Consider the following 22,634-nt stretch of genomic DNA (forward strand, 5'->3'; position numbering starts at 1 on the left):
GGTAATAGGCACCAGCACCCCTAGCAAACCCGCTTGGGATAGGCGTGACAGAAAATGGATGGATGGATGGATGGATGGATGGATGGATGGGTGGGGCCTATGTCTGGCAGTCAATGTGCATAAGGCGGAGTACACACTGGACAGGTGGACAGTCTGCTGCAGGCCAATACAGAGCCAGAGTAGCCGGAGAGAATCTACACATGCACGTTGTATCTTTAGTATATGGTACAGTTAACCATTATGTGCATCTTTAACAGATTCTGAAAATAGCTATTTTCTACTGCTTATTCTGTCAGGGTCTGGGTTGGGCTACTGCCTGTCTCTGGCAGTCTATGGGCAAGAGGCATGTGGGAGGAAACCAGAGTACCTGGAGAGAAAACCACACATGCACATGGAGAACATGCAAACCCCATACGGAAAGAAATCGAACCAAGAACTTTCTCGTTGCAAGGCCCACTGTGACACCGTTCAGCCTGTAGGCAATGGTACCATCTTAAAATGGATATCACTTTCAATGTGACCAAACTAGACAATTTTGTTCAGGTATCCAGACCACTAATGTTTTCTTAATTTCTGCTACCCCTCTCTCGCCTTTTTTTCTTTATTTAAAAATACAAATTTAATTGCAATATGTTTCTAAAAGTTGAAGAGGACAAGGTGATAGAAAGGCTAGAAGGTGCCTTAAAGACAATCAGTTTTAATTTTTACATCCTAAAGCTTTAAGAGATTTTCTTATATGCTCTTTAGACTTTAATATTCAAGCAGCTTATGTCTGTCCCTTCTGGAAAGGTCATACATTCCAAATCTAAGAGCACATACTTTAAAGTGCTACCATAGCCACACCAGTTCATCAAATAGAAGGGAAAAGACACATCCTCTAGGAAAGAATTAGATCATAGTTGCATTTTCCCCATCTGTTGTCTTGAAATGTGAAAAGGGTTGGTTACTTGGTCTCAGCAAGAGACATCAAAAAGAGGTTAAAATCAGAAAGATGAGAGCTGAGAAAAAGTTTTGACTTCTGTTAAACCTTAGTATTAAAAAATCTTAAATGAAGCAAGTATAATTTTTAAAAACTAGATTTTAATACTAGAATGCAAGATTCTTTTACAGCCCTATTCCACTTATTTTAACATTATGCTAGAGCTGTGTGATATGACTAAACATTTGTTTTTCACAACATAAGCCTTTCCTATCAGTCAATATCAATTATTATTGATTAGTGTTTTTTTTCCACATTTTTTAAAATAAGGATGGGGGGGGGGGTCTAGCCTGTTTAAACATAATCTTTAAAATGGGTCAGCTAAACTACCAACCTTGCTTAGTTTTACTGTGAGAGGTCTAAATCCCTTTCTTGATCAGAGTTTAGTGGAGTTACTTAAAATATTGATATTGATTGGGTGTTTTTTGTGATAAGGCGATAATTTATTGCTCAGCCCTAAATTGTAGTTTGTAATATAGCGGAAAATATTCAGTAGATTGATGAATGGAGACATTAAGATCAGCTAACTGATTCAACACAGATCTTACTGTACGTTTAATATTTAATTGGATCAGCCAAGGATATACGGGGTGTACAGTAGATGATTTAAACCTTCTGGGTTATGGCATGTTCGGTTGCCTTAGGGTTGAGCTTGCTTTTACAGGTCATGTCAAATCTTAAAGTATCTGAATTATATCTGGGAGATTCACAGGCTAAGTGAACTTTTAAAGTTGTGCTGTCAACATAAGCTTGCATTTTAATTTTCTTTGCTTTAAAGATGCTCTCTGTCCCTTTCAACGGTATAGAAACCGAGATGTGTACATACTAAGTCAAACAGATGTGTCTAACATATCGGTAACATTAAATTACTTTTTGGTTTATTTGCTGTAAACGTAACGCCCTGTTAAAAGTGCCCTTTGTATCTGTATGGAGCTATTTATGAATAACAATTGACCCTTTGAAGGCAGATTTTCTTTTAGAAACCCCACTCCTCTGCTTTTCATGTGCATCAAAGAGTATATCCATGATCTTTGCACACACGACAGTGTCTGACGTGCAGTGGACTTGACCAAGTGTCAATATGTGATGAGTTGGGAATGAAAATATGTTCGTCAAATGAAAGACATCTACCATGCTTCACTGGGAGAAACGACCACAAAAACACAATACCTGAATGGTAAAGTCGATCCAAGCTGTCATAATGGTTTTTGGGGCCAACAAAGTGCTGCTGATATTGTTTTGTAGAGTGCTTTTCTTTTTTCTTTTCTTTTTATACACTTTTTTTGTTTGTTTTGTAAGGGTTGTAAGATTACAGACATTGTAAAACAAAACCAACAGCAGAATATGCAAATTGAAGCAAAATGAAAAGGTCCCACACCAAAATGACAAGATATGCAAAATATATATCTCAACAAGTATCTATACTTCTATCTATGTGTACACAAACCATACATAGACACCATACAAAATCAACAGGGTGACAGGAGGCAAGCAAATAACTAATATTGGTGAAATAAGCAGAAATATATCAAATTAAACATAAAACAACAATTAGCACACCTCTTCAAGGGACAAATGATGAGTTACAATTTCTGTAAATATAAATTCAGATCCTCTTTTCTTCATTCCAGATCTTCCCTAATCTGTCCAAACTAACTTTAAGGTCATGAATCAACTTTTCAAAAAGGAATAAAAGTAGAAATCTGTGTTATCTACATGTCGACTGTATGGAACTGGGTAGCTGGCCACCTTAGCAAAATATTTTTTTTACCCAGGAATCCCCCCAAAAAAAATCAACATAAACTTATTATCTGCATCAAAAAGATTGTCTCGGATATTACTAAGAAGAAAGGAAGAACAATTAAGCAGAAAGGTTTTACCATTGATCTCTTGGATTACAGAATCTACCCCTACCAGAAAGTTTGAATATAATTGGATGACCAGAACAAGTTTCTCTTTATGTATTTTACAACATTTTATAACAAAGGTTGGAGTTGCAAGGGAACATTTTCTGGAGGCAAATGGATGTGTAATAAGTTTTGAAAAATGTTTTAAGCTCTGTTTTTCTATTAAGGTTGAAGTACATCTAGGGAAAAGCCCATTACATGTCTTGTTCCAAACAAAGGATTAAAAATCACAACCACCTCCAATAACGGATTCAGAAATTCATAACTTCAAGAATAATCAAAATAAAGCATAGATTTTTTAAATTAACCTTTCGGACTTTTAGACAAAAAATCTTGTGTTTTCCAGCTTGGACAATCATATTGACTGTTCTCAAAAGGGGACCCTAAAAGTTGGCAAATTTTAATGTATTTGTAAAATTCTTTCAGTTCAATTCAGTTCATTTATATAGCGCCACTTCAGAACATGTCATCTCAAGGCACTTTACAGAGAAAATGCAGTAACATTGGTTAAAGGTTTCTGTTAAGGTAAACCAGTTGATTGCATCCAGTCATTGACATGGAAGACATGCTCCACCTGAAAGAGCTTGCAGGCTTGCATTTTATCATTAGCTCTTCAGCAAACCCTCATACAGAGCATGCATGCAGCTACAGTGGGGATTTCTTTGTGAGGAATATTTAAGTCATTCCTTGTTTAAATGATTTAAGTTGGAAACCAACAGGTCCATGATGTTAGACAGGCGCATAGATACCCACTTCAGAAAACCAGTACTTTTAATCCTTACTAGTAAATCTGGATTCAGAGTAAAGGGAGATCAGAAATAGATGACAGGAGAATATTTAAATGTTTTTCCACATTACTCAAAACAAGTAATGTACTTTAAAAGATAGGTTATTTTAAGATAATTGAACTGATCTATATTGTTAATACAATAAAGTGAAATGAGTCTCCTGGGTTAACAAGGTTGATATTCAAGGCCTAACCATAGGATTTCAAAGTAAAAAACAAATCTGACATCATTTTGAGTTGGACTGAATGTAGTGAAAGACCTCTAACATCCTTAACTCTTGGATGTTCATTATTCCAAATATAGCAAGGTATACAAGAATTATGAGATTTCAAAAATGCTGTTGTTAAATAACATACGATTTTAAAACGAATAGTTCAATCCAGGAAGAATTTTTATTTTTATAGAGTTGACTCTGGGTTGGAAGGGAGACCCATATCATTGCAGTCCAGATCCACTTTGGTGTGATTACAGAATCTAAGCTAGATAAATCCTTAACCACAGTGGTTGGTAAAAGAATTTTGTGTAAATACTAAGAAATATTAGCATCATCGGCTTTATCTGCACTATACCGGGACTTATAAAATACCCAGAAAATGCTATTGAAAAATCATTGGATCAGATATGTTATCCCCATACTGTGTTCTTATCGTATTAATTAAATTCATTTTTATGGGAAGAGAATGCACTTACTTTTCTGATAACAGCTATAGAAACGAGATGCCCTGTAAAGTGGCCTTAGTTGCATAACAAATCACAACAGAAGGCAATGGAGAGCCTTTATTGTCAAGCCAGAATTATCATACGTGTGTGTGTGTGTGTTTTTGTCTTTATTCCAACTAAGTCAATCTCAGAAGGAACATTCAAAGTGTTGGTCATAATCATTTATGCCTCAGAAGATATTAACATATTTTATTTCGTCTGTGAATGCTTTGATTCTTCATAAAATTATATTTTTTATGTATTTATGCACTTATGTCATAGACAGCAAATGCAGTAAGTTTAAGCTGATTTATTACTTTTTTCCTATCAAAATCTTTAGACAGCTGTGCGTCATGCATTTTGTGCTAATTTAAATTAATTTACTTTTCTCATTTCTTTACATTTCTCCTTTCTTTCCCTAACTTTTTTACCTTTTGTGCTTTTCCTCTACCAGGGGAGCACCTGCGCATTTGTCCTCAGGGTTACACTTGCTGCACCAGCGAGATGGAGGGAGAGCTTGCTACGCTTACCCGCAGGGAAACGGAGGGACTTCTCAGAGAATTTAAACGACCCTTACAGAGCTCGCTTTTGCACAGTTACAGAACCTTTGATGGTAAGTTGAAGCATTTATAAAGACACTATGTATGGCTAGTTAGAGGGTGAAAAACATTCTGTGTATCTCTGTATCTCTTACAGTTTTCAGTTTGGGCATGTCCAGTTAAAAAGCCTTTTGCTGCTTTTCTGTATAGTTCTATTCTTAGTTACAGTACTATCATAACAGGCTGGCCCTTCTCAACATGGATTTATATTAAAAGCTGATGTTGAGCAGCAGGTTGTTACCTCCACATTTATTCTTTATATGTAAATATGTATACTTCATCTTAAACATGCAAAGTTATTTTATTTTTTCTGTCAGCTTAAACATTCAGAATAAATGTTGACAAATTTGGACTTCCAAAACAAGAGAACCAGTGTGTGTGGAGCAATGAAAAAGGAGCACCCTCAGAAAAAATGTTCAAAGCATATAAAAGGATATAAAATTGCTGAAGATAAAAAAATTAAAATGTGTCTTTATTCATATTGTCTTCTCCATCCATCTCTTTAGCATCTTTGCTAACTTATCCTATTCCATACGTTCTTTTTTCTCCCAGTCTTCCATATTGGCCAGTTGTATATCCCTTTAATATGCAAAATATCAAATTGAGCCAGTTTATGGTGCAGTAGGAAACCTTTTCTGGCACATTTTTACCATGTGGCTTGAAGATCTCCCCACAGTCAAGTAGCAAGCAGTGCTAAAGAAGATAAAGGAGTGAAACTAAAATAAAAGGTCCCCGCTACAGTGTGAAATCAATGAGTAACATCCACCAATCACAAAACACGGCCCGTTGTACACTATTGGTTCGTGACACGTCAATCATGGTCTGCTTGACCCTCCCCCCGTACCCTGACTAATAAACGAATACAACCCCCAATGCTTGTGCAGGACGCCATGGCTGTAAGCTAGCCACTGTTATGATACGTTCACACCTAAAGCAGCAAGAGCAGCAAAAACGCGCGTGCTGCCTCATTTTTGATGCTTGTACAAGTATATATCTGATGCACAGCTGAAGCATCTCTGCTGCTCTTGCTGCGCGGTGGAAAAAGTGGGTCTGATGCGCGTTGGGCCGAGCTACCCTATCCTTTCTTTGCCTGTAACAATGGCAGCTATATTTGCTGTGATCAGTGGGTAAAAAGTAGTTTGAATCTATTTTTAAGGGGAAAAGTCCACCTGAAAACATTGTCAGTGCAGTCAGTTCATCCAGATGACCATCCTGCCTCCAAATATTATTTCGGACGGAGCCGCTCAGACCCCCGTACACCGGCGGTGCGCTGTCACTTGGAATCCTATTCAGCAACAGCCCATGGCCAGGTAGCTGCCTCACGGGTTGCCGTGGCGGCTGGAAGGTGTATTTTGGATTACTTTCTTTCATGTAAGTAATCCAAAATGCAGGCACCAGGATAATAAAAGCAAACGTGTTTTGCCGGCAGATTTCGGCATTGTAAGTTAATTTAGGCGTTAATAAACAGTTTCAGAGGAGTGATCATAGCGCTCTGCATCACCAGTCTTTTGCCTGTCTCCCTGCCAGCTCCTAGATCAGCAATGCGCTGCTTTAGCTGCTCAGACGTGCTGTTCCTGGTGCTCTAGATGCTCTACAGCACCTTTTGCTGAGCCGTCGTGCGCGTCAACCATTGACTTTGCATGTAAACTAGCTGCTTTTGCTGTTGTTAGCTCGTCTCACGAGCACTCGGTCTCAGCTTGTTTCGTGCTCGATCTGATCTGAACACCCTGACAGACAGCATGCGCGTTCATGTGTTTTGAAGGCGGGGTTTCGATGGCTGGTCTGTAGGGAGAAGCATGGTTGTGTATGTTCAAAAATATAGCTTGCTGGAACTGTTTTTCCAAGATCTCCTACAGCACCTTTAATGTTGCTCCAGCTACATGAGGGCAGAGTAACAGTGCTGTGCTTTGTGGGGTAGATAAAGAAAACCTAAATATTGTCCTTTTTGGCTTGACAGACTGGCCACTTTGGAATCCATTCAAACCTCTCTACCAGAGGCAGATAGGTCCAGAAAGTTCATCCTGTTCACTTAAACAGGTTATTACCCCTCAGTCTGTGTCATGGAGCTAGAAATGCAAATGTTTGGATCTAATCTCTGTACAGGCTTTTTATTTTTTGGACCTGGATCATTCCACCTCTACCTATGGCGAACCCAGCCTGCCTCCAAATGATCTCTCTGTCTGTTGGCCGGAGAATATGTGTTCACTTGCTGGAGTGCAGCGCAAGTCTGCACCTGTGACAGAGTAATAAGGCGCATGCCTTGGATAATGATAGGGGAAATGCTGAACCTAGATATGTACACCTGAACAAGCACAACTGTTACTGTCAAATGATATGTTTTCATAGGGCTGACTTGAGGTCCTGCAGAAGACAGGTTTCTAATGTATATGTGCAAATAAGCAGGTAAATTAGTTCCAATTCATCCTTTCCACAGTTGCTACATTGCTCAACAGACAGTGTAACAGCCTAATTACAGTGTAAGTTTAACAACTGACAGCGTTTACAGCCCATTATAAATGAAATGCGGCAGGTAGAACACTGGATGGTTGAGTGACCTCAAGAATGACATTTGTATCAGGTCCAAGACTGATATCTGTAGGGCTTGAGCTATTGATTATTTTGATAGTCAATTAATTCAAATTAAACTAAACAGAGAAACTTATTCAGAAATATCTCAGTAAAAGGGTCTTTATACTATATATATTTCTCATTTTAATGGCATTTAGATATTTTACATGATAGAGCAAACCACAAATGCCACTTGGAGAGCTCTGAAAAGAGAATATTAAGAGACAAAAAAGTCTATCTTTAAAGTAAAATGTCTATTTTTGTACAGTATGGACTTCATTTATGTTTAGGTTGTATATTCAAGTTGACGATTATGTTTATCAGTAGCCATGGTGCAGTAACAACAATTAAGTGAAATCTGGAATGAAAACTCATTTATGGTGTTAACTGCAATGTATAGTGTGAGAAAGAAATTTCCAGTGTTGAAGATTGATGCACCAAGGTAATTAGATGTCTCTAATGACTTACTCTAGTAAATGGAAGAGTGCTTTCTCTGTGCTCCACTTCTTCCTCTTGGACAGCTTGAGACAATAGTATTGTCGGCTGGAGCTGAGGTTGACTGGTTACCCTGACCTTTTTGGAGCACAGTGATTAGTGGCTGAGTGAGACTTGTTTGCTTTTCTTCCTTGGCTTTATGCCCTTCTTTCTCCTGGCCCCTTACTTTCACTCTAATCGTTGAGCTGCAGTACCAGAAAGATACAGTAACTGCACCAAAGCTGAACTAAACAAAGATATGTGCAGGCCAGGAACATGTCAGAGACATGCAGTTTTAATCAAAGTTAGTTTGTCCCATCCAGCAGTTCTCAAAATTTCCCCTTCTTTTGTCAAGCATGTGTTTCAGCACAACAGGAACCTGTAAACAACAGAGCCCTAACAATACACACATTCAAACAGCACTCACTGGTCCCCTTTTTCGTATTCCTTTTTTAGTTTGAAGAAAGAGAGGTTGACTAATCAGGAAAGAGTTTTTATGCATTGTTGTAAAGGTCATTTGAGGATTGTTTTGTTCACAGAGTTTTACTAGACATGCAGTTACAAGTTTCTGATAACTGCTGTTGCTTTAAAAGTGAAAAATATGTATTTTTTTTTATGTTGAACCCAAAACAGCCAAGAACAGCTACAACCTATTTTCTGGCCTAAATGTTGAGAGTCTGCAGTGAGAAAGTGAGTCTTTTAAGAAGTTGTTTATCTTGTTTTTGGGATGTTTCAGCTCATTAGGGTAAAAAAAAAAGCTATATAAATATGAATTTATGTTTGTCTTTTGGAGCTCATTATATAGACACAACAATAGACTTCAGTGTTTACTTGTCTTTTATCTCAAACAACGTCATCAATTAGGTTTTCATTATTTAGCAGCTCTTTTTGGATCCTGTCTACTTTTATTGACTTTTAAAGCAGGCCTCGGCAAAACCTGCTTACACAATACTTTAACAAGATACTTGTATACAATGATGTATTGTTTTTTTTTTTCAATTTTTTGATTTGGAAAATAAGCTTTGTTAGTATTATAGAACACAGACTAGCCTGATTTGCACAGTAAGTGGGAGGGCTGCATATAGAAAAGATAGACAGTATTTTAACTAGGAAGCTCTTCAAAAAATGACTCTTCACAGTGGTCTGGTTTATAAAGTTTATATACACACAAAAAGAGGCTTAAAACTTTCATATGCCAACTTCCATCCAAAGGTTTTGATATATAAAAAGCAAACTCTTGTGAAAATGTTCTGTCCCTTGTCCCGACTTTGACACATCTGTTCGGCTATGCACCTTTTGGAGGCAGGGGGAAATGGAGAAGCAGATGGTGAGGTGTGGAAATTAATTTAGATTGCATTATAATTTCTCCCAGAAATTCAATTTCACTTCATATGAAACATTAAATGGACATTGACTTTGTCAAATGAACACATTCTATGTCATATCTTTCACCACACTCCCTCTGAATTCAGAAGACATGTTTTAAAACATTTATAATCCTCACTTCCTGTTTTTAAAAGAGGCAAACCTGATCTAAGATTATATGTTGAATGAAATCTTATAAAACAAATAATTGTATGGGTTTCTGTCAGGATTTATGGCACAATAAGGAACAAAAACAAGGCCTTGGCTGCTAACAGACATGTGGTACACACAGATTCATGATCAAAAGCAGGAAGTTGCTGTACTCTCCCTAAATCTGTGGAGACCTTATAGAGCTCCTGTGGCTTGGCTGTCCGAGACAGGATTCTCTTTTTTTCCTTTGTGGTTAACAAGGTTTTTTCAGTTTTCTTCCCCATTGAAGTTTGTCAGTATGACAAACTTCCTTGTTGTTATGACAAAAAAATGGACATTTTCTGCAGCATGCTGCTTTTCTTTGGAAGAATGTCAGCCTTAGGGGTTAAATAGGCTGTACTGTCACCATGACCTATGTGGCATTTTGGCAGTTAAATCCATTGTTCATAAAAAAGGCCTTGTTGCTGGATTTAAAAAAAGTGAACGACAAAACCTGGATGCATCTATTTGAGCCAACAGTTACTCTTCCATTGCTGTTCACTAAAATCTCACTTTTCAAGGTGTCATGCTTATTTGACGCCATTGAAAAAAATGTTGGAGACAGACAACAGATCAGAAAAACACGCAAGAACATTTTACCATGTTTCCATTCCTGCACATCTGGCTGTATTTAGCTGGGTGTGGGCTAACTAGCGCCATGTGGCTAAGTGCAGGGTGTTACTGTTCCAACCCAGTATGGCTAGGCCTTTTGAGTCCAGGAACTTTGGAAGAAGCACCAGCAAAGCCACAGATTAAAGGACTAGTGTGCTCACATACAGCTGGCTATGGGCCTGAACGTTTGTGCACTGTGTATGTGTAAGCATGAGAATATATGGTTTATATGCATTTTTTTTATTTTGTAATTTACTGGGTCATTATGTAAGTGAACAGGTGTTCTAGACAGACAAAAATTCCATATCTGATAGTTGGCATTTGACCTAAAATTGCATGCATAGCTATTTTGTGTTATATTAACCTAAACCAATCTCATATTCTATCTGCAAAATCTTAATTGTCTACTTTTGGGGTCACCTCTAATAATGTCAGAAAAAGACAAGGACATCTACCAGCATCATGGAGCTTGATTGACTTATTTTCATCTACATTTATATCACGTCCATGGGGACATAGCATACAGTGACCTAATTATACCAAATGTACCCTTCCTCTGTAGGAGTGATGGCTCCTCTGGAAAATAAAATGATAAATGAAAAAAAAAACTGAAATATGAAAATAGAAGTACCTAGATGATAAAGAATGAAACTGGGGCAAGATGGTGTCTAAAAGAAATTAAGATACGTATGTAGAGAATAAAAGAATGAAATGATACCAAGAGTAAAGAATGGGGTGTTTAAGAAAAAACATATAACAAAAAAGAGGTTGCAAAAGGGAACCAGATGGGTAGTTGAAGAAAAAGGGCTAAATAAATGGTGCATTATGCCATCCAGGGAATGTTTGGAGAGGGACGAGAGAAAGTGAAACAAAGGCTTCTACTTAGAGCTTGTGATAAATAGCATGCATTATGTGATGCGTTGGCTTGTTTAATGTAGGGCACATTTTAATAGTATCTAAATTCTCACTGAGATTTTAGCAGTGACCTGGGGCATAGTGTGGTTTTGATAACTATTGCTATAGATGGAGAGTCAGTCTGTCTCACAAGCAGTTTAATGGTTCCCAGAAAGCTATTTTTACATAGTACTGGGAACAGAAGTAGACAAGAGATGTAAATCATCCATTAATGTGTTAATCTGAAGTATATTGATCTTATTTATTGATTGATGATTAATTGATTAACAGAAATTTTTTTAATAACCTTTGTTTCCATATTATAAAGAGCTTTTTTTAAATGCTAAAATTTAGAAAAGCGGATGAATTATATAAATAGTTTTTTTTTTTGAGATTGTATTAAATATATAAAAAAAGATACAAGAAATGTAGAACACATTATTTTCATGAAAAGTATTTAACTATCATTTAAAGATGGTATGTTTCTCTGACATACTGTCAGACCTTACTTGTGACTTAATGTCAATGAAGTGCATGTTAGCTGTGATATAGCTCTCTGTTTTTTAGACAATCAGTTGTAGCACAAAGTTTCTCTCCTGGAACAATCAGTTTTAGGAGAGAGACTTTTTGCTGTTAAATGCTGTCTAAATGGGTGGCTGCTTTCAAAGGAATGTTAGAACTAAGCTCCCAGAAGTGCATCTATTTACAAAAGCTGTCAAACAATCAGGTTTATTAGTATTTTGTCTTTTTTATATCACAGTATAAGTGTTTTGTGTAAGGCCCTCCGCATTTCTCTATTCATATTTGTATTTTCCGTCATCATCGATCATTTTTAACATAACAGTAGATTGGTGCTCCGCCATGTAGCACAGCTGGAGGGGCTCTGTTCAGGTCATATCTTAAGGACCTTATTGAATGTTTGTTTTACACAAAGAACCCCATAAAGTTAATTCTACATCCTTCTTGCCATTAAACAGTATAGAGTGATTCTGAACAGACCCGTTTGATGGACTTCTTCTTATTGTTGTTTCCTCTCTAGTATGCCTCATTACTTCTCTTGCAGCAATTTTTGCAGCACCAATTGTTATTTATACACCAACAGAGTGATTTCTGGTTCTAAAAACAGGTAAGCACCATTTAAGGATGAACAGTGGTGCCCTCTTCTAATTTTGGACATTAAGGGGGATGTCAAGGCTAGTTAAATTTAAACATTTGTGGATATAATGAAAAGGTTACTCTCCTCTACAACTGCTGGAAACCTTCCTCTTGCAAGACCATCACAAGACACTCCTACATGGACATGCGACCCCCCCACCCCACTGTGCTTGGGGACAAAACAGCTGCTATTTGCTTGCCTAGAAACTCTGTTCCAGAAAAGTTAAGTGGGGAGATATTCTGAATGGCAGGCCAAGAATCTTTATTCTCTTTAAATGTGGCTCCTTAGTCAGCCAAGAAACTCTCTCATTTAGGTTATTTCATCATTTAATCAATTTATGCATAATGTTTGTAGAGATAAAAAGATACATCCACCTGCCAAAGTTTTTTCAAAGATATTATCATTTTTTATCTTGTACAATTACCGGTGGATATCTTTAAGCATTGGCCAATTCATTTGTGCTCTTAGCAGGCCTTGAGATTATCATACATTTCAGCTACTGTAGGGCTGGGTGATAGATCAAATTGATTCAATTAATTCAGGTTTTTAAAAGTCCACGATTTGAAATTTTGCTAAATCATAAAATTTAGCAAAATTCTCTTCTGCATTTTTTACTTGCACATTTGCTTCCGCTGCCTCTTTCCTCCTTCCACCCGATAGCATGCTGCACTGTTTAATTGCGCCATGGCTGCTGCTCAATCTGAAGAGTTTGTACCGAGAAAAGAGACTTATGTTTCGTTGATTATTTGGAAGTGGTTTGGCTTTGACAAGGCCGATGTGGAGCAGACTATAGTAGTGTGAAAGGTTTATCGAAATTATCAAAACCAAGACTAGCAGCAAAACTAACTTGTTTCAGCATCTCTGGCAAAGGCACCCCACAGAATGGGTGCCACGCTCACAGCTTTGGTAGTGAAGAGTCAGTAGCAAGGGCAAGACAAACACGACCACGACAAGAAAAGACCACAAGACCACCCTCTAACGTGGTGCCGTACAACCAATGTAATGTGTGGTGGTAGCAGACCACATTGTAGCTGTTTATTTCGGGATGGATATGGTGTTCTTTCACATCGTAGAGAAGCCTGGCTTCCTTCACATGCAACTAGTGTTTGGTCCTAAATATGACCCGCTGAGTTGTAAATAGTTTGCAGAGGTTGCCCTACCAAAACTGTACAACGAAACATTGCAAGCGCTCTGTGAAAAGCTGGACTCTGCTATGTTATTTGCAACTACTACAGTACTTTGTTTCAGTCCATATCTTCAGCCGTACACGAGTTTAACTGTACGTTATATTGACATGAAATTGGCTCTCAACAGCTGCTGTTTACAAACCACCTACTTCCCAGAAAGATAAATACAAGTTATTGACTGTTAAATAAATAGCATCTTTCAGAAAATTAAGCTATTTTTCCTTTCACTTGTAATTAATATATAGATAAATTTTTTACTGATCAAAATAAGTGCAATTATTGTTGGGTGAACATTTGTGTTACTTGTGCAAGATTTATGTTATGAATATTTAGTTTTACATTTTTTTTACACTACGTTTATTGTTGGCTATATATTTGTTACTCTGACCAATATATTTTTTAATAAAGTAAACCTATTTTAAAATATATACATGTAGTTTATAATATCTCAATTAAAATCGATTAAAATCGTAATCGTCCAAGATGACTAAAAAGATTGAGATTTTATTTTTTTTGCCATATCGCCCAGCCCTACTTTCAGGACTCACTCAGTTCATTTAGTTAAAATCATTCTTTTCTCATTCTGTTCCTGTTACTTTTGGTTTTCCCCAGGGCTCTGTATTGGAGCCCATGTTGTTTATTATTGTTTTTCATATTCATAGTCCCCATGACTACATATGCTTTAAGTATCGTATTCAATTTAATTGCTATGCGGAAGACCATATCTCTCATCCAAATCAAACTCCATACTTCCACTCTCTTTCCTGGCTGACTTGTCTCATTCAATTAAAATTGGGGTTCACTTCAAATTTCCTCAAATCAAATTTTATTAAAACAGAACTTCTCTTGATAGACACAACATCTGTAATAGAAAAATCTCATAAGTTTTCTATTACCGCTGATAGTGTTTCCATTTTTCTCTCCTCCACCTCCCCTTTTCCTTTTTCTTCCTGTCAATAATATTACCTGCTCTGCTTACTTCCTCCTTCATAAAATAAAGCATCTCAACCTCCTCTTTTAAGTCACTCTACTGCTGTCCTTGTCCAGGGTTTGGCTACTTCGCACTCAGCTGCTCGTATCTGTACATACTCCCCCATCCCATCACATCACACCTGTTTTCCAGCAGCTGCACTGGCTTCCCACCTTCCCATCTCCCAGTATAAACTACAAACAACTTCTATCCACAATTTCCTCCCCCATATCTTTCTGACCTTCTCCTTGTGGCTAGACCCACCCACACCCTCAGCTCCTTTTCCTTCATACATCTCACTGCTCCCTCTGCCTGCCTTGTTACCAAGGGTAACAGAGCTTTCAGTCACTTTGCCCCCATGCTCTGGAACTCACTCCCTCCTGATCTCTGTAACACCAATTTCAAAACTTAGGTTTTTGAACTTGCTTACTCTCTGTAATTCATTTTTATTGTCTCTTTAATTCTAATCAAATTTGCATTTACTCTACTGTTTTAACTGTGTGCCTGTTTTTTGTGTACTTAAGCTTGAAATGTAAGGTGACCTTGAGTATCCAAAAAGTGGAGCCATAAGTTGTGGTTTAAGACAGAAACCCACCATTTAGTGATCAGATTCTTTTTACTATCTTGGGAGGACTCAGGAACAAAGAGACATAGTTCAACACAGGAAAGACTGGCTCAGAGCTGGGCTTGATGTTACCATAGACATAGAGCATTAGCACAGACTCTTCTTATATGCAGAGGTGATGAGATGATTGGGTACACCTGATTGCAATCACAAAGGTGTGGAGAAGCAATCAGCCTTGCAGCGATCTCAGGATGCCTTCCATCGAATCCTAGGAAGAACCACCCAACCAGCCCAGCCAATGAACGCCAATCCATACATAACAAAAGAAAAGTAAATCACAGTGGAATAGATGGAACAAAAATGGTTAAACACAATGAAAGTGGCACAATGAAAAGTATGGGTTATGTATTTTAAAAGATAGAAATATTTATAAAAAGATAAAATGGAACACAAATTAGACTGGAAAATTAACTAATAATGTTTGATACTGTCTTTATGTGCCTCTGAAAATTTCTGTATGAGTGCAACACCACACCCAAGTTTCAAACCTCATTGATTGTTTCTAGCTTTATTAATATAAGCTGTGTGCTAACTTTTGAAGGCCATTCTTCTGTTCTAAATACTATTACTTCAGTTTTGCCCTGATTTAGTTTAAGAAAATGTTGACTCATCCATGTTTTGATTTCTTTGATGCATTTATCCAGTGCTTGAATGGGTTCATCTTACCTGGTATATGTATTAACAAGGGGTGTATGTCTGGGTTTGGAGGTAGGGAGGTTGAATAGGGGCGTCCACATTTCCTGTTAAGTTTGCCGAGGAGCCCTTGATCTGCGTCAAGTTGTGGGGTTTAAGGGGTTTAATGGGTGTGGTCGGTCTGTGTTTGGATTTGGGAGGAGGAGGGTTTATTGTGGGGCTCTACATGTCCTGCAGAAGGTGGCAGGGAGACCTTTTGTGATGAAGGCCTTCTCTGAGCCAACTGCCTGGGAATCCTAACCTTGGAATTTACATAGACAATCCCTCTTAAGTTTTCTTTAAATTCATGTTAAAGGAATAGTACACCCAAAACATGATTAGCCTTCATTTTCTACTCACCCCCATGCTGAACAACACTCTGGAGTACTTTTTTGATATCTCAAATGCATCTGGAGATCTGGGAGGCTTCTTGCTGTCTGCTGACATTCAAATAATGGAGGTCTATGGTGCCCGAGGCAGAAAGGTCCATAAAAGTCCACAAGAAAAGTGTCAATATTCCTCCATACTGCTCGTCCAATGTATTCCAAGTGTCCTGAGTGGGTAGCATCCAGAATTTACTCGAAACAAAGTCATTTAGAATGTTTTTAGAGCATAAACAGTAGTGTATAGGATTTCCTAAAAGCGCGTTCACGAGTCTACGGAAACTGCGGCAGACCAAACCAGACGAAAGTGCGCATTCAGCGTCTGCTCTGCCGATAATGCAAGTGTAGAAGAAGAAATGTGCTGTTTACCTGTGCAAAGAAAGAAACAACAAAAGAAAAATGTCTGAGGACTTCAGTGTTGAGGAAGAGCATGAGTTCTTTGCCGAGCTGAATGCGCACTTTCGTCTGGTTTGGTCTGCCGCGGTTTCCGTAGCGTCGTGAACGCGCTTTTAGGAAATCCTATACACTACTGTTTATGCTCTAAAAACATTCTAAATGACTTCGTTTCGAGTAAATTATGGACGCTACCCACTCAGGACACTTGGATTACATTGGACGAGCAGTATGGAGGAATATTGACACGTTTTTTGTGGACTTTTATGGACCTTTCTGTCTCTGGCACCATAGACCTCCATTATTTGAATGTCAGCAGACAACAAGAAGCCTCCCAGATCTCCAGATGCATTTGAGATATCAAAAAAGTACTCCAGAGTGTTGTTCAGCATGGGGGTGAGTAGAAAATGAACGCTAATCATGTTTTGGGTGTACTATTCCTTTAAATCCTTATTAATGAAAAGAAAGAAGAGCTTAATCACACCACTTTTCACACCCCTATTTTTCCTCTCAAGGATATAACTGAGAATTTAACTTGTGTATGCTGTTATAGTAACATCAATATATGAAAGTGCTTTGAAATGTATTTCTTATTAGCTTTTTTTTTTATTTTCTTTAATTTCTCAGCACCATTATTATTTATAAAGGACGCAATTTAAGTATAAATGCCACATCTCAAAGGTTTTTTTGTGTTCTCTTGATGAAACTAAGTGAAATATTTTTATGCATACAGTTAATATGTAAAAGTTAAGGTCAAGTAGAGTGCTTGGCAGGTTTAATAGCCTCGCCCCAACTTCCATTTCCAAAAAAGAATTCTTGCCTATAACTCAAACTCAAAATATGGAAAATACAGAGGATAGAAATATTCCAACAAAAACAACCATCAAGTTAGAGTTTGTGTGGAGTTAACTGTAATTTACAGCTCAGTATTGATTTGTACAAATACCTTAAGTGGCTTGGGATTTATAGAACAGAGAAAGTTTAGACATGAAAGCAGTAATTTAGTAGTAAATACATATATGTAGTAATATATTTACTGAATGACAGCGTGAATATAAAATATAAGGTCAAGTTAACATGTTTAGAAGCAGTAGGAGAAACTGAGTAAAGAGTAGGCTACGGCATATCAAAGAGCCTGGATGTGATGTTTAGAGTGATTTAGAATGAAATCTTTAACTCTACTCTTGCCCAGGAAAGGCCATCCGAAAGCCTGTGCAATCTTTATGCATGTTTAGGCGGCAATGTTGTTTTTGCTGTGTTTATTTCCCCTGATCCAATGCAACATTAAGTATATTGCTTTGAAACTGGTTTCTAAAGTATAGCAGGATATTACAGGTTTTTACAAGATAGACCCTTTTGAGAAATAATTATCTTTCTTCAATAAATGTATTATCACTCAAATTCACCCTTAGTTTGTGCTTCCATGCTCAATATATATAAATATATATTTAAACCTTCTAAAACTTAACTTTTGCTCCAGTATGTCCTGATCGCAGCCCCGGTAGCTGATCTAATTACTCACTTCATTCACCTGCCGTACCCTCCCCAATCTCTAATTATCATTCATTTTATCCACCTGCTCCCACCGCTTTACATACAGTTCAGCCTTAGCCGCTTACACCAAAGCCTGGTTCTGTTAAATAAACATTTTGAATTATCCCACTGTCTGTCTCGCCTTGAATACTGGATCCTGTTTTCCTGTTCATGACAATATATTGGTCTTTATTGTGAACTCAGTTAACTGACTGTTCTGGCAGATTATCATTTTTTTCGCTCCTCGTTGGTCTCGTAACTCAGCCTCCCCGCACAGTGCCTGTGCCATCTTTGCTATTTGTCGCCGCTGTCACAACCCGACAGCGGGCAGCTGTCACAGAAAATACCATAATGCTTTGCTTTGCAAAGCAATCTGGGCCGAGTGACCATCGATGATCACTACTTTCAAAGGTGTATTGGAAATTTTAAGTCTACTACTTATTCATCTGCTAAACCTTCAGACACTCATTTAAAATGGTATAATCACTACTGTATATAGTGCCCTATATAGTGATTGGGCGGATGTTTGGACACAGCCCTGGTGAAAAATGCCTTCCTTCTTAAAGCTAAAGGAGCACTTATTACTGTGATTTATATGGAAGACTCCCAATATTTTATGTTATCTCCCATCAAGTAATTTCATTAATTTCTCATGCTAATCTAACAATTTTTTTGTGAAAGAAAAAAGTTAGCTTGTGGGGTATTTGTGCATGGGTGTAACGAACCTGGGGTTCCTGTGGGACATTTCCACATACTTTGCCCGTTACCTCGGTCCCCCACAAATTTTTTCTGTAGTTTTTTACAACAGTTAAACTTATTAGAATGGAGTGAGTTATTTTTCTGAACTGTCTTAGAATGCAACATAAGGATACATAGGCTAACCTAGAAGATCAACACAGATGCGATGGTGAAACGAGCTGAATATAAACATCAGCATGATTAACAAACCAGCTGCAAAAAAGCAAAAAACTGAGCATTTTTATCTTTAGAAACAGATTTAAAAGAACAATTGAATGTGCCACTCTAAGTACACTTTTTTCTGACTTTAAATATAGAATGAAAAAAACAAAGTAGCATTGAAATTATTATTAATTAGTCCTTCTTTTTTCTGTAAAATGATACATGAATAACTACCATCTCAGGATGTTGTGTTCTTCTTATTTTTAGGGTAAATTGATCAGTAAAAACAAACAGCTATGGTAATAATCAAGTTTTTAGTTTAAAGCAGGAGAAAATATCAGATAAAAGCAGCAGTTACCTCAAATGAAGGAGAGGAAAAAGAAGGACTGATGCATGGTTTCCAACAAGGCCACTGCTTAGATTATGCTACACAAATGGGGCTGTATGAGCTTAGCATATTAAATCCTTATGTAACTTAAACAGTGAGATTGATTTATTAATGTGGGTTACATATTTCTGCTGCGGTAAAGCTTTTTTAAACTAAACCTTCCCAATCAAATTCACATGTTTGCATTTTACATCATTTATCTGAGCTGGACTAATTTGCAAAAAAACAAAAAAGGCTAATTAAAATGGTAATAATCTCATGCGGCTATGATTTAAATGTCCTTTTGTGTGTGTGTGTGTTTTTTTCTAGGCTACATGGTAGATTTGATGAACAGGTCCATGATCATCCTTGAGGATACTTTCATTTCAACATGGGGTATCCTGTACGCCAGGAATTCCATGCTCTTTCAGGAACTCTACCAAGATTTGAGAGACTACTACCAAAGTGGAAATGTCAATCTGGAAGAGGTGCTGACTGAATTCTGGACCAAGCTGCTGGAGAAGGTCTTTTATCAGGCAAATAAGCTGAGTTCAGTAGGTATGTTTATGCAATATAGAATTATTGAATAGGCCTGTTTTGTGTAATGCTAAAAAAATAGATTTCTAGCAGTGAAGATGTCAAGTACTTTAAAAAACACTCCTTACAAGAAATTTAATGTATGCCTTTGAAATATATTTTCTTGTTTACATTACTAAACATTACCAGCAGGAACACACCAGACAGCTTTTTCAGCATTTACATGTCAAGATAACCATGTCAATTTCTTTACCGATACTGCCTTCCGAGTGGTCCTGATAATCAGGACCACTCGGAAGGTGAGGCACCGATTATGGAGAAGATAATCCTGCAGTGTTGCATTTAAACAAAGTGAGCTGTCCTGCTTTGTTTTAAATCTGCACACAAACCCTTTAGTTGCTACACCAGACAATAAAAGCTTCAAGTCATATACATTCATTTGTGTTTGTAAACAAAATCCATTCTCATTTTAACTGTAATCAGCCAGAGAATATGCACTTAAAAACCATGTGGGTTCATGTTTTTTTAAGACAAAATAAGAGACAACTTACCTCTAAATCATAGTATTTCATGTAGACTCTCTCCTCGTGCTGCCTCCACTCCTTTATACATCATCTTTTTTTTTTGTTTTTTTGAAAGTATTAGCATATACATTATCACCATTGGGTCCACCATGTTTTACTTAGAATTCTCATTTGATCTTGAGAGGTGAGCACGAGTTCTGCTCTAACAGCTAAATGTAATGGGTGAATTCAAAATTGGTGCACTATTCTTGTCTTGTGGTCGGTAAATTTAGACTGTTGAACAAGATCACTGTAAGTCTGACAGAGCACTCTTGAATCTGTCTTTCAGAAATGTCACACTTCATTTCTATCTGTAATTTAAGGCTCAGCATTGATTTGTACAAGGAATTAAAGTGGCTTATGGTTTATAGAACAGAGCAATTTTACAAATGAAATGGGTCATTTAGTTGTAAATAAAGATTTCTATTTCCTGAATGATATTATGGATGTACAGTCAAGTGAATGTGTTTAGAAGCAGTTAGAGAAGCCGAGAAAAATTAGACTGTGACATGTCAAAGAGCCTGTGAAGATTAGTGTGATTTAGACCGAAATATTTAACTCTAGTCTTTATTTAAATTTCTGTAAGTATGTGTGCATGTTTAGGCAGCAATGTGGCTTTTGCTATGTTTATTTCCCCTGATCCAATGCAACATTAAGTGTGTTGCTTGTGAATCTGGTGTCTAAAGCAGAGCAGGATATTACAGGGTTTTTGAACACACTGGATAAATAAAATACAAATACACATATACAAATGAAGTATTTGTTATCATCATATAATTATATCTATATTTATAGCAAAGGATTGTGATGGCAACATCATGCTGAGGTGATATTTTATTTTAGCAGACACTGAAAAGTGATACATGGATTGTTGGTGAGAAATAAAAGTAAAGTGACGAGAGTTAAAAAACAAAACAAAACAAAAAAAAAAAACGGCAATTTATAACAGGATACATTATTACTTTAATTAATGAGGGGAAATGTAGATGTTTTTGTCACCCTGAATAGTTCATTATCCCATGCTGGTTTGTAATTTTAAAAATTCAACATTTGAGTCCTCCTTTATTTGAAAATATTAATAATTCTGAGTAACTACAGGTATTTACTTGATTTTTAAATAGCCATGGGATGCTTTTCAGAATAGAATAATGGCAAGAAAAGAAACTTTTATTTAGCCATGTTTCCTCAATTGAATGTAAAAAAGAGAACTGTTTATACAAAATAATGTTATCGACATTTTACAGTAAAATGAAATCTTGAACTCATTTGTTTTTTGGATGAAAATTGTGTTTATGGTTCTCACACTGGGGCAGTTAGTAAACTGGAGCTAGAGCTGAGCATATAAATTAAACAGCTAAGCTCTGAATCAGTGTTTTCCTCCTTTTGTTGCTTTAAAACAGTTCCTAAGGAGTGCCAGAAAATCTGAATTTACTGGGTTTTTTTTACTTTTTCCACATACACAATATAATAATTTTCCTTCAAATATTGTTTACAAACCAGTCTAAATCTGTGATAGTGAGCACTTCTCCTTTGCTAAGATAATACATCCCACCTCACAGGTGTGCCATATACGTATAGATGCTGATTAGACACCATGATTAGTCCACAGGTGTGCCTTAGACTATCCACCATAAAAAGCCACTCTGAAAGGTGCAGTTTTATCCCACAGCACAATGCCACAATTGTTGCAAGATGTGAGTGAGCGTGCAATTGCCATGCTGACTGCAGGAATGTCAACCAGAGCTGTTTCGTGTATTTTGTATGTTCATTTCTCTACCATAAGCCATCTCCAAAGGTGTTTCAGAGAATTTGGCAGTAAATCCAACCATCCTCACAATCGCAGACTACATGTAACCACACCAGCCCAGGACCTCCTCATCCAGCATGTTCACCTCCAAAATTGTCATAGACCAGCCACTTGGATAGCTCCTGAAAAAATCGGATTACATAACCAAAGGATTTCTGCACAAACTGTCAGAAACCATTCCAGGGACACTCATCTGCATGTTTGTCGAATGGAGTGGCCCATGGTGGCGGTGGGATTATGGTATGGGCAGGCGTCTGTTATGGATGAAGAACACAGGTGCATTTTATTGATGGAATTTTGAATGCACATTTAAATATTGTGACCAGATCCTGAGGCCCATTGTTGTGCCATACATCCAAGAACATCGCCTCATGTTGCAGTAGGATAATGCACAACCCCATGTTGCAAGGATCTGTACACAATTCTTTGAAGCTGAAAGCTTCCTAGTTCTTGCATGGCCGGCATAC

General features: G+C 37.3%; 1 protein-coding gene across 1 annotated transcript in view; it reads left to right on the forward strand.

Annotated features, from left to right (window-relative positions):
• LOC107083780 (glypican-1-like) overlaps positions 1-22,634 on the forward strand; it is an 80,753-nt gene that overhangs the window by 35,964 nt on the left and 22,155 nt on the right. Inside the window, exons 3-4 of the mRNA XM_015373241.1 lie at positions 4,828-4,986; positions 19,591-19,818. Coding sequence (XP_015228727.1) covers positions 4,828-4,986; positions 19,591-19,818 — 387 coding nt within the window. The remainder of the gene's footprint in view (positions 1-4,827; positions 4,987-19,590; positions 19,819-22,634) is intronic.

The sequence above is a fragment of the Cyprinodon variegatus genome, unplaced genomic scaffold (assembly GCF_000732505.1).
Source record: "Cyprinodon variegatus isolate N-32 unplaced genomic scaffold, C_variegatus-1.0 Scaffold83, whole genome shotgun sequence".
NCBI classification, from domain to species: domain Eukaryota; kingdom Metazoa; phylum Chordata; class Actinopteri; order Cyprinodontiformes; family Cyprinodontidae; genus Cyprinodon; species Cyprinodon variegatus.